At 39.1% G+C, this 14044-nt stretch overlaps 1 protein-coding gene across 2 annotated transcripts in view; it reads right to left on the reverse strand.

Annotated features, from left to right (window-relative positions):
• Nucleotides 1–14044, reverse strand: part of PCCA (propionyl-CoA carboxylase alpha subunit) — a 315205-nt gene that overhangs the window by 64626 nt on the left and 236535 nt on the right. For both annotated transcript variants that reach the window (XM_014944198.1, XM_014944197.1), the window contains exon 20: nt 12601–12699. In XM_014944198.1, coding sequence (XP_014799684.1) covers nt 12601–12699 — 99 coding nt within the window. The remainder of the gene's footprint in view (nt 1–12600; nt 12700–14044) is intronic.

The following is a 14044-nucleotide window of genomic DNA, read 5'->3' on the forward strand; positions in this document are numbered from 1 at the left end:
ATTGCATGTGATAGCAGGAAAGTAATCAAATAGAGGTAACAAAAGGGAATAGCTAATTATATGCATTGTTATTGTTTTCCTAATAAATTGCAAACTATTTACTAGGAGGTTTACACCGAAAAGCAAGGGAAGTCTACCATTTGAACAAAGACAAAACAACACTGTTTACCTGCCAATACAGTAAAATTACACTGCTGGCATCAATTACATGATCTTAGACACAACCAATGCTCTTCTGGAGGATTCAACTAATAGAGCTTCAGACTAACTTAATTAGCATAATACAAGTTAAAGTTGTTTTTTCCTTATGAGAAAGTAACAAGCTAAAACAAATCTGAAAAAATAAGAAATCACAACTTCAAAAAAACCCATCTGCAGTCTCAAAGCTGTCAAATGTGTGTAGGTGTTACATAAATATTATATGTATTTTTACACACACAGGTTACAGTATGCTATACCGCATATGCTATGGATATACAAACAAAATGCTTATGCACACATGTAAAAATACACAAGTGTATACAACCATACAAAATGTGTTTGATTTTCCTCCTCTATCTTAAGTGTATCCTATCCCACAGTCATTTCACAAATAATCATTTTAATCTGTAAATCCCAGTAAATTACCAGAGGTTAGTGCGATACGACTTTAAATTCTTCTGCTTTGCCACAGAAAATTATTTCCACTTAGTTGGGTATCAATGATCTATTCATCGTAAGATGCAGTAGGGTTACAATCAGCTTTACATTAAGCCTGCAGTGGATGAGCACTTGCAGATAAAAATGATAACAACCTTTACATGAAGAAGGATAAAGAAGCTCAGCCAAACATAAAATATGTATTATTGAAAGAGATTCTAAACCGACATAGACATTATTAGACAACAACAAGATCTCAAGAGTATTTTCCACAAATCTTCTGGTACCTTGGGCTCTCCAAGCTACTGGAGGAGAGCAGCTGCAGGGAAGGAAAGATACCAAAACAAAGGAACTCCAAGAGACCCAAAGCAATTTTTTTTGCTTTGCTTACAAATGAAAAAGTAACATCTCGGGTCAAAATGAATATGAACCGGCAAAGGAAATAATATATACGTAAGTTTTCCAAAGACATTTATCTTGAACTACTGTATACCACCTTTATTTGTTGAAAGTAAAACTGGAAACCACTTGTTACAGAAAATGTACAGGTTGACACTTGGCCAACGTTTTTTGCAATTTTTTCAAGCCACGGCATGACTACATTTACAGTCGGACAACATGTATCAGACTATACAGAACAAAAAAAACAAACAAACAAAAAAACCAACCAAACAACCCACAAGTCCAGAAAACCCAGTGATAAGTACCCAAAATCATTACAGGAGATTACAGATAACATATTGAGTGAAACTCGGTGTGGATTCCCAGCACAATGCTGTTTGTAAGAATGCAGAAGTTCTTGCAGCCCCTATTGCTTCCTGCAAGTGCAGAAAACCTGGTGATAAGTACCCAAAATCATTACAGGAAATTATGGATAACATATTGAGTGAAACTCGGTGTGGTTTCCCAGCACAATGCTATTTGTAAGAAAATGCAGAAGTTCTTGCAGCCCCTATTGCTTCACCTAAAACTGCTCACTACCAGAAACATGCCATGAATTCATGCCATGAATTTCAAATGGAGAGTGCTATCCGCTTTTTGGGCAATATTTATACATTCTTGAAAACTCAGCCTAGCAAAATACTGGCCAGAACCAACCTCAGGCAGATTTAATTAAGAAACAAATTATTCCCACAATAGGGTAGTCAGAGGAAAAAAAACCAGTATTTTATCTTGTAATGTTATAGCAAATTCATCTGCTAGTACCTCACCTATGAGTTTGTGTGTACGTGAGGGTGCTTGGACATCTGGAAAGCTCCATCATCCACCTATGTCACTCCCATTATTGGAGTCCCATGGCTGGGTGAGAGAGTAGGAGAAAGTTGCAGAAGTAGCTGTGAAACCATGATCTTTATCTCAAAACATGAGGATTGATTTGACTTTATTGATCTCTTCTTCCCTCTCCTCCTAGAAGCTTTGCAGAAAGTAGAAGTTTGTTTCAGCACTCCCTTTCCACTGTGCAAAATCCCAGCCCAGGGATGTGACCCCAGCCTAGCAATGTGACTGAGCTCTCTTGTATGTTGGAGACTCTCTACATTGTGCTATATGTTCAGGCTTGTGCAGGCTCGCAAGCCTTTCAACTTAGGGGATCACTCTACTTTTGCCACAATTTAGTGTTCCTCACTGGTGGTGCCATCATTTCCTCCCTTTACTGCATCAAACTACAGATGGAAACTTAACTTGGTTTTGAGTGCTGCTCTACCCTTAGCATTTATCAGTTTTAGATCATACTTTATAGTAAATGAAGCCTCAGTTTATGAGGAAGGGACTCAAAACAAACCCCCAAAAAACCCAGAACAAAAAAAAAAGTGCAGAAAAGCCACTGAAAAATATCTATAGATAAAATATCGAGTGAAACACCACATCCATATTTTCCAGGATCTTACAAGGGTAGCAGTCAGCCAGTGGAAAATGAGAACATCAACTCCTGCTGTGTATGAAGCATTTTGACATGTGAAGGATGTCCAAGACTGGCATAAATGGTACTGTGCTGAAGTAGTCTCTCCCTTTAAAAGGGATCCTGCCAGGATGCTGAAATAGTGGCCTCCCTTGGCACCTGTTGCAAGATACCTCAGTCCTTTTCCAGGGACTAAATGGAACCAATTAGGAGAGGGTTCTTCACTATGAGGGTGGTGGAGCACTGGAACAGGTTGCCCAGGGAGGTGGTTGAGGCCCCTTCCCTGGAGATATTCAAGGAGAGGCTCGATGAGGCCCTGGGCAACCTGGTCTAGTTGGGGGTGTCCCTGCTGACTGCGGGGAGGTCGGACTAGATGACCTTTGGAGGTCCCTTCCGGCCTGGGGAATTCTATGATTCTATGATATGATTCAATTCCCAAACAGTACAAATACAGGTGTTAAACATAGCACAAATGGCTAACAGGGCGTCAATCCACACAGATAAAGGTGCAGGTGCAGCTTCTGAGAGGCTGAGGCACCATATACTACTTTTACAAGAAGAATCATTCTCTTAATGCTTAAGTACAGTAGATGGCTTAGGAATTTCTGACCTCCCATAAACAGAAAAATGGAAACACAGATCCTTCCTAGTATTTCTTTACACGATATCTGATGTTGGAATCATAGAATCATGGAATCATAGAGTGGTATAGATTGGAAGGGACCTTAAATATCATCGGGTTCCAACCCCCCTGCCATGGGCAGGGACACCTCCCACTAGAGCAGGCTGCTCAAAGCCCCATCCAACCTGGCCCCATCCAACCAAAGGCCCATCCAAACTGACATGAACACATGTTAATGTCACTTGCTACTTTTTTTCCCCAAGCTTTAGACATGCAAATATTTAGTACTGATACCCCTGCAGTATTGCTATTTTATAGAGAGAGAGCACTTTCCAAGCATGTCCATAGCTCCTTTAACACCCGGAGGTAGGGTGTTATAAAGCAGTGAATGAGAGGCTTTAAAACAAACAAAAACAAAAAATCACCAAAACCAACTGCACAGGAAAGACTGTTTCTTTGGTGTTGGTAACGAATGAACCTGAAAGACATATACTCCAGCCCAACATTTCCAGCTATTTACAATTATTTACAATAATGAAGAATTTAGTCCTCCCTGTGAACTTCTAAATTTTTTGCTGTTATTATGTTAAAACTTAAAATTACTAAAACATTTGATATGCTGCAACGTTTTGCTCTTAGAGGGGGACAGCGCGCAGGTAACACCCTGCCACATGATTCTAGATCTGACAACATTTCTGACTGCCCTGAGACAGATTCTTTGCAGAATCCATAGTCCTTTCTCACTCTTTGACGTCCCTCCTCTTCCTTCCCCTTTGCTCCCTAGCTGTGTCACCATGCTCAAGAGAACCATACCTTGTCTTTCAAGGTTTAAATATCATAAAATTACAACGTCTGTCAACAACTGAATACAATGCTCTGGTCTTTGGACACATATAGAATCCTTATAGTTATTCATCCTGAATATTGTCTGTCATTAAAATTTATAGCTCCTTTGGAAAAAAATACCAACCTGTTATTAGATACTGTGACAACTAACATTATTTGATTAACCTCAAGTACACAGCATATTAGCAATCCCATTAAGTTAAAGAAAGGGAAAAGTATGTTTTTGTAGAGAGAGCTTTATTGTGGGAGAGCTCTCTCTGAAAAGCAGACAATAAACTACAGAGGGATTGACTGGGCATGGCAGTTGATCACTCCTTTCCTTCCCAGATGAAAGATGAAGACAAAATATACGCCTTTTGCTTCAGCCACTTAATTTAAAAACAAAAACAAAATAATATTCTGTAATTTCACAATCTTTTATTTCCTTGAATTTTTCTATTCCCTTCACACATTTTCCATTTGAACCATGGTCAAGAGTGTGGAGTCAGCCTTGAGTTAAAGTGATTTCACATAAGTTGCAGATGGCTCATGAGATTCAGGTACTTGTTATTTAAAAGTAGACATTAATACAAATATTCTGGTATGATAGTGAAGGATATCTGATATTTTTAAAGACTTCATGATTCAGGAGTTGGCCATACTGCTGTCATATAGGCTCCATGTATATTCAGTGCTTATTTTAAAAAGTAATAATTTTAACAATTTTAGCAAGCACCCAGGTCAATGAAGCCATAGTATTAGTATTTGTTTTAATATACATTATCAGCCATTACAGCAAGTAGCACCAAACAGGTTAGCTTTTATACACCTTCCCTTTCCCTACAACCCTTGGAAATAGAGGAAGTCTCATTCCTTCCTTAAATCACCCATGATTAAATGATGAAACCTAAGCAGTACAATTACTAATTGTCTTGTACAGAATCTTGCACAAACTCAGCAAGTTGAATTATCTAATAATTACCTAAAGCAGTTCACTCAGGCCTTTCCAAGTATACCTCAGAGATATGCATTGAGTCATGCATGCTCATGAAGTTTCAGAATTCCTTCTAACTATGACTTTTCTCTGCTTCTGTCGGGTCCTTTGAGAAGGATCCACCTCAGCCCACAATAACAGCTATGTTGTTTACCAAGGGTGACACCAGGACATCAATATCCATGCTCTAGAACACCGCAGAGCTTCCAAGTTTCCCAGCAAAACCTCCTTGACAAGAGTTTACCTTTCTTCCCTTGCCCACATGGTTTCCTTCCAACCATTACCAATCAGAACTGAAATTCAATAGAAACATCAGCTCCATGCTTAGTTTTGGATTAAAAAAAGCCAAAGGAAATATTTGAAGTCAGTAATGAGAACAGATAACAAATCAGTGAACGCTATCAAGTTATGGTAGAAGTGTAGGTCTTGCCCACACACTTTTAATACTGAGCCCAGCTCAGAAATGAGGTAACATAAATGGAAGATGTTAAGAGCAACATAAACATAAAGACAGGTTTCTCTGCAAGGAACAACTCCACACCACTGAAGAATGGCAACTGAGCGAGGATACAAGCAGCACGGACACAGTGGGTAAAGATAAACTGCTCACAATCTCATCCAATACAGGAACTAGGAGGAATTCAAATGAAGCTAAAGGACACTGCCACAGCTGTTATTAGGCAATTATAAGGCTTATCCTGGTTTCAGCTGGGAAAGAGTACGGTTTTTTTCTAGAGGCTCTTGTGTTTTAAGTTTGGCATGAGGATGATGCTGATAACACATATTTTTTTAGTTGCTGCCAAGTGATGTTTTACATTTAGCCAAGGGCTTTTTCAGCTTTGCATAGAAGCTGAGAGGGGGCACAGACAGAGTAAGCTGGCCAAAGGAATATTCCATACCATAGATGTTATACTCAGTATATAAAAGGGGGTTGGCCAGGGGACAGATATTCACAATCACTGCTGGGGATGGGATGGGCAACCAATCTCCAGGTGGTAAGAGCAATTTGTGTTGTATTATTTTATTTTGTATATTCTTTTACCATTATCTCTTGGTTGTTTGTTTTTTTTTTTTTCCCTTTTCTATTATTGTTCTATTAAACTGCCTTTATCTCTACCCAAGAGTTTGTGAGTTTTTTCCTTTTCCCTCCTTTTCTCCCTCTTCTCCCTACCCTGCTGGGGAGGCTGGTGGTGGTGAGCAAGCAGCTGGTGGTCCTGGTTGCCAGCTGGGGTTAAACTATGACAAGGCTGCAATATGCAGGGAAAGAAGTAACAATAACAGCACCTTGACCAACAGATATTAATATTTCTCAAAAAAAAATTAGAAGCCTGAAACAGTGAGGTATACTGCACTGTATGCCACAGGCTTTTGTATTTGTCTTTTACTTGGGATATTCGAGAGCTTGTTTGTACTCGTCTCAAATGCTAAGAGAGTGTCAAGTGAGGTGATAAAGATTAGTTTCCCTGTGTCATATCCACCCATCATTTTTGGAGTTTCAAAGCTGAGCTCCATTTTCTCAGACGAGTGTGGCCAGATGAGCAAACAGGAAACCATGGGCAGCTTGTGCTGCCCACCATACTGCTAAATAAAGGAGGGCTATGGACTGATGCCTGGTCCCAAAGCCAAATGGCCATGACTATCTCACTCCCACTGCTTAGGTCTATACAGCATGGCATAAATCTGTACCAGATGTGTCTAGATCAGCCACAACTGGAGAAGGCTGAAAACAAAGCCAAAAAGTGAGCTACCAATGAATCAATACAGGCCACCAAGAATCCAATGCTGGGGCTCACACTCTGGCTCGTCTTTACCCAACACTACAGCTATTTGGATATAGCACACCGAAAGGTCTGCCATTCTTTGCAAACCCCCTCTTCTAGAGACAACCTAGCAAAAATAATTCTGAAATTAGGGGCAAATGACACCCGAGTGTGTGCAGTAAGGGCACAGCGCTAAGGAACAGACTGTTGAGCAGTCATCATGCACACTGCTCACTAAAGCTTCCCAAAATCATTTTCAGGATTTAAGAAAATGAGTGTGCTGAAGTAATGGTACTTTAGATCAAAAACCTATATAATATATCATTATCACAGATTACATCTGAGATCTCAAAACAGTAAAAAACCCAACCTATATAAATAGGCAATTTTTCTAAAAAAGAATTACACATTTGAAAAAAGTCTCCACAGGGTTGAAGGAAATGAATACTTGGGCATAGGCTTTGTTCTCCTGTCAGACATTTCCCAGGAACAAAGGCTTCATAACCTGCAGCATTTTCATTTTTTTTTCTGTTATTATAAACCAAAATAACAGTAAAAAGTAACATTGTATCAGAGAAGCACTTATATTTGTCATATCCCAGGATGCAGAATACACTCCTCCTGTTGCAATTGTTGATGCAATAAATAAGTTAAATTAAAAAGTAAGTGATGCCATTACTGAATTCCCTATGATACTGTAAGTAAACTCCACTGATAAAGCTTCATCTATTTCATTCAAAAAAACACTTAAAGCTTGAGACTGATGATTTCAGCTTTACAGGATCATGTTCTTGTTTAGTAACTCCATTACTCTCTTAATTACACCTTGCTGTGACTGATAGAGACTTTTTCACCATAGAGTTTGGGATATTCAAGAGCCACCGAACAGTTAGGCTGGAAGGGACCTCTGGAAATCAGGTAGTCATATTCTCTGTTCAAAGTAAGGTGCCTGGGTCCGAGGTAAAACAGAAGCAATTTTCTGATCAGTAACTTTACGTTTTAGTCAAGCCTCTTCTAACTAACTGAACTGTCCGAAATTAAGAGAATATTTTCAAGACTGTACTCTAGTCCACTCCCACAGTGATTATTTCTAATTTATGCCAAGGAATGGTATTATGCAGAGAAGCTCTTGCTTGTACTTATTGCTGTAACAACCAAGTACAGCTGACTTTGTTATTTGCCCTGTTGCAGGGTCGGAAACGGAAAAGCATAGAGGGGTCGCACCTGCAGGGAGGAGCAGACAGGACAGGTGACCCAAACCTGACCAACTGGGGTTCTCCATCCCACCTGCCCCATGCTCAGTATAAAAGCTGAGGGATCAAAGGGTCAGCTCTCTTTCTCCAATGACTGACGTCCAAAGAGCACTCTGTCTGTTCGTCTGCCTTTGATCCTGATCCGTTGTGTTCCTGACTCCAGATCTGAAACCCAGTTCCCATCTATCGTTGACCCCAGTCTGGGACTTTCCCAGTGTCTGTCAGTGACATAATCGTCATCCTGGGAGCTTGACACAGTTTGTATATCTTGTATATATTTCAGTATTTCCTTTTTATTATTTTATTAATATTTTCATTAAGGTAGCTTAGTTTCTTCTAAACTCATAGGTCTCTTTTTCTCTCTTCCTCCTCTTCTTGGAGAAAGAGTTGGGGGAGTGCATCTGTCATTTGTTTCAGTGGCCAGTCCAGCCCAAACCACGACACAAGGCTAACGTCAAAGTAATATTGAGCTGCTCATGACCTTGTCCAATTGAGCTCTGTCTACATCCTACAGAGCTTCAGTTCAGCAGAGACCAATCCTCTGAAAGCCAGGAAATATAGAGAGAAGACAGCACAAGTGACGTTGTAAAACTGCTTTGCTGGAGCTGCCAAAAGCCACCAAGAGTTTTCCAGAATCCAGGCAGAATACCTGCACTACCTTTAGAGGGTGGGAGGTTTCATTAACACAATCTAGCAGAACTGTGAAACCAGTGTGAGCTGACTATATGCCAGTGGAAAGGCCAATGAAGAGGTACAAGTGTTGGCCAAAGTTGGTGACAGATAATTTATTCTGGCTCAGCACCTTTTTGCTATATGGAACTGTCTATAAGTAAATAGTATATAAGGATGGGTTGAGCGTTTGATGATGGAATAAACGAAAGCAGAGCATTTAACAGCACTAAGGAGTTGTAAAATTTATCCGTGTGGTGTTGCCATAGAGCAGCCTCAGAATTTCAATGGTCAGTGGGATGTTTTTTGAGAACTTGCCCAAACATAAGTAGTGTCACACCAAAGAGGGTTTGAGGATGTCCTACAAGCGCTTTTCTTGGGCAACCTGCTCTCTCTGCAAATACCTGATCTTCCTGCACAGTGTCCCAGTAGGAGGCCCCTACTTGCAACCTGACTGTTGTTGGACAGACTTGCAGTTTGGTTCAAGTCCATCTGCTGGACTTCATGGATTCATTGATTTATCTTGAGGTCCACTTAGATTCTGGTTCACATAAAGGAATTTCAGCTCTGTGGAAAAAAGCAGGCACAGGACTCACTGAATCCAGCTTGCTTGTACATGTGAGCAGGTAGGGGGATGAAAATGCTCTCATTGTCCCAAATTATGCCTGCTGCCCTTCTTCCACCTGTTGTTAAACTTTCCAGGATATCATTCTGAACTCCACTCTCCCTTCCAGTTTCCACTGGAGTTCTTATGGTTCTTTTCCACTCTCTCTTCATAGGAATCATTAAGAACCTCATTTATTTGCTTATTTTTACTCTAAATATTGCCTGAAGGGCTATACATTTATATATAAAACAGTATTTGAATATGGTATTTAAACATGCATTTTCAATTGAATAACAGTCAATCCCTTCAAATCTGAATCCTCAGAAAGACCTATTATAACCACAGGCCGACAGTCACTCTCTGATTTTCAGCAAAGGCAGATTCCAAAACCCCAGTAGCTAGGTGTAAATCAGATTCTGAGCCACTAACATCTTTGGAAACAGGTAGGAGAAACCATTTGGGTGAAGTATTCCTGCACACGCAAGTTTCATTTGCTTGGTAAACAAAATCTTTCACTTTGCAATAGGTTAAATTCAGCCTTCCCAAATGAGAGGTAGAGTCTAGTCATAAATGGAGAAAATGTTGAGAAGCTGGGATTACCTGAGGAATTACTGAAAGCAACGACGGCAAAAAAACTATGATGGAATCTGCTTACTTCCAAGAAATGCTACGGGGTCTGCCCACATCCTCATCCCGGAGACTGCCTCATAGAAAACACTTGCTCCAATAATCCCAAATTTTTATCAGTTCATCACCTTCTATAACATCCTATGGATTTCATACTAAGCCTAAGCAGCACAAAGATTTCAGAGGCCTTGTGCTGCAGCCGAATGGACCTGCAGTGCACCCCAGGGTTTTGGTCCCTCTATCACCTGGGGACCTGGCCAGGCACTCCGCAGCGCCCATCTGCCGCACACAGATGGGCTTCCTCGCACAGGAAACAAAAGCAGGAGGGAGGGAGGGAGGGAAGGAAGGAGAGAGGGAGCTGCCACACATCCTAGTTGTGCCCCGATATGCCCTAAACAGACTGTGACCAGGGCATATATCTCTTCTCAGGCGCTCAGATGTATTCCCAGGTCCCTTACTCCAGAAACAGGCTTGGAAAACCTGGTTTGTAAACTCATAGGCTGGGGCTCTGCTTTGCTCTAACACACGTTCTACCTGCAGTAGAGGAGTGGAAATACAGGAGCATGCTTAATTACTTATTTTTAAATGTGCGACAGATATGCGACAATTTAAACGTCTAGACTATAATTTACATAAATACATTTTAAACCAAAACATTTTAAAATTATTTATTTCCTGCTCCCGTGCTTAAGTGCTTTGCTGGATTGGGGCCAGACTGCAGGATCGAGCCGAAGGTGCATAAATCAAACCTTCAAAGAAATATAATATTCACAAAGACTGTATTTGGTCGAGCAAATTTAGAAGAATGAAACCAACTATGAAGAGAAATTAGATTGGCTGAAAATTAATAAAGCACAGCTGGAATTATTCGATTCATCCATATTTGTTGCTTAAATGGCTCTAGGGCTAAGTCTTGCTGAAAGAAGATACTTCAAGACTCAGGGGTCAATTGCTTTTGGAGACAAATTGACCTACAGGAACACACTTGCCTAATTTGGTTCTTGCAGTGGGGCAAGCCTACAGAAATACATAACCAAGAAACCAATTTAGATTCCAGTGAGTGGATATCAGAGGTCAAGTTTAAGGTTCCCATAAATTTACATACATACACTAAAAGATTAATAACTTTTCAAGCTACTGGGTTTCTTCGCTAAAAGCAAAGACTTATAGATAGCATCTGAGAAAGAAACAACATATGTGCTTATTCCCCATTCTGCTGGATAGAGCCCGTGCAGCCAGCTCATCGTTTGTTGCTGTGGCTGGCCCTGCAGTATTTCATACAATTTGGTCTTACTCAGGGAGTGCAAGTAACACTATTGCTGGCTCAGCTCCTAGAAGAAAGCATGTTCAGATCTCACCATCATTAATTTTGAAACTAATTTTATGTGCCAGTTCAAATAATACACTTTTAGTTAACTGGTCTTACTACTAGTAGTTAGAGACCTGTGTCCAGCCATACAGTTATGATATATTTTGCAACACTTATTCATTTTAAATATAATGCTTTCTCCTAAACAGATTTTATATGTTCATAAATCGGTACTGTTTCCTACTCAGAATTAGGGAATCCCTTTATATGATAGCAGCAAAATGGACCAGTATTAAAAAATAAAAATACACTTTAGAATACAAAATTATTTTACATATAAGTAAGCCCTGAAGCTGGCATTAACTCTTCAAGAAATCTGCAAAACTTAAGTCCAGAATTTACTTGGGCATGTCATGAAAAATTTCACTCTCAGTCAATACTATCCTTGAAAGATAAAAAATATTATAACTTCAAGTTGCAGCCTTTCATTCAGTCACAGCAAAAATAGTATTTCCATTTGGGCAATTTACCAGGGGTGAAAATGAAAAAACGAATTCACATATTTCACTGTAAATAATCAGAAATCTAACCACCACCAAACATCCACAAAATATACAGGTAATGTTGTATGTAGAGAAATACTTTTAAAAACTCAAAAAGTTTTTATTTTTTGCTTTCTTTCACTACTTCCAGGATCAATATATATTTATAAATGAATGATTTCTCAACAAATATGTAAAACCTGACTGGCACTGCCTTCAGAAAAAGTGCATGGCAGTTAAAGGTACACCCTTTTGTTTGGAGTTGCTTCCAAACACATTAGCGGTCAGAAAGAAACAATGTACATTAATCTTTTTAGACGTCTTTTCTTAGAACCACATAGGCTTGGGATGCTTTCTACATTTTTCTTTTCCAGTCATGGAGCTTATCATATTTCATAAAAGAATATATAAAAACACATCACATGGGAGATGCACTGTCCTGCAATTTTCCATCTGCAAAGGCCCAAAAGTGGAAAAACTACACAATCCAAATGTGAGGAAGTGAAAAATTTTACTGCAGGATCTCACCTTTTTGTAAGCTATAATCTGTTCTTTATTTCTTAAGTGATTAAGAAACTGTATCTCCTCACAGGCATTAAATAAAGAGATACTAGAAACTGAGATAGATTTCTGGCTAAAATAAGCAACAACTTCTCTTTAAATGAATGATGTCCAAAGCTCTAGACGAGCAAGTCTAAGACAAGTTCACTCCACTGAAGCCCTGGATGTACTCAAAGTAGAATGTGTTATTTGCACAACATCACATAATTTTTATGATGCAGCAAGTTTAGAGCCCACGTTATCAGTGTTATTTGTGTAGGTTATCTCAGCTCTACAAATGAAGCGTTGGATTTACCTGTATAGTCCTCTGAGTGCCATCAATGGTGACAGACAACAAGGGTGAAGCCAGGTTCCACTCGCTGGTCACGTTTAGTTTCATCCCATCAACTTCCACCTGTTGTGACACCAAACAAGGCTGTTACTATGAAGACAGACAGAAAACTGCTCTCAAGTTCATTACTGCATACAAAGCAGCAACCATTTTAAAACAGATGGCTCCCAAACAACCTGTCATGTTTACTGCTTCTGCCATAAAAGACAGGGTCCAACAACAGAGTCTTCCAGCTATCTCTGGGGAGAGGTGAAGGACCTGTGAACAGCTGCCTCTGAGTAGCAAGGTTTCAAGTGATTTCCAGCAAGTAACAAACAGCCATCCAACTTTTAAACCTATCTGGACATGCTACATTTACTGCAATTAGACAAGTAATGCATATAAATTCCAGTGACACCTTGCAACCCACACAACAGGGCTTGCATATAATATTCTCTCCAAGGACCAAGGAAGAACTTTTCCTGCGCTTCTAATGAAGGGTTTTGCATTGTTATCTTAATTAATATGAGGCAGTAATTAATTCTTCAGTGTTTTGCCTCAAAAGTCCAGGAAAAACTTTGCAAATTCTGTCATGTTTTCTTCCAATATACAGCTGATCAGAGGAATACAGTTCCTGACTTGAATGCCAATATGTTTATCCAGAAAGAATTTTTAAAAAAATAATAATCCCATAATCTTTGTACAAAAATATTTCTACGCAAAAAGCAAAAATCCTGAGTTCTGAAGAAAATGTAGATCAGAGTGGCTTTAATGACACTTCCATCATTCTTCCATTGTATAATACTGTTTAAAAACACACATCACGCATTCAACACTGTTAAGAGCCTCAGAAGAAGAGCTGGGTTGTGAAAAAAAATAATAACTATATATGGACTAATATAATGAATTATTAGTATTTGTGACATGTTTTGAACACTCATCATGCTATTCAAGGAAGGCAAATGTGATTTTAGTTACATATTTCACTATAAACAGAAGAAAAATCATGGTTGGCTGATTTTTTCCTCTCAAAGTCTCAAAAATATTTTCAATAAGTGAATTACAGACAATACTGATAGCAACACAAATATTGCATACAATCTTAGTAAACTAGAAGAAAATTAGTGCATTTAGAATAAAAGCTGAGCCCACATTTTGCAAAATAAAACTTATACAGCTGGCTCTTTTAGATCTCAGACTAATCATTATTCCATTTCATAACAAGAACAGGCAACTGTAATCTCAGTGTAACTTAAAAAGAAATCCATAACAGACAAGTGCAGAGAAGCAATGTGTAATTTGATAATTTTATTTCAGTTAAGAGGAAAAAAAAAATCTGTCTTAAAAAACCTCTAATTTTATAGACTTTAGTTTAGAACACAAAATCTGTCTTTCAGTGATACAACGTACTCAGTTTCTCCAGGCTTTA

Source organism: Calidris pugnax, unplaced genomic scaffold (genome assembly GCF_001431845.1).
Source record: "Calidris pugnax isolate Ruff unplaced genomic scaffold, ASM143184v1 scaffold69, whole genome shotgun sequence".
Lineage (NCBI taxonomy): Eukaryota > Metazoa > Chordata > Aves > Charadriiformes > Scolopacidae > Calidris > Calidris pugnax.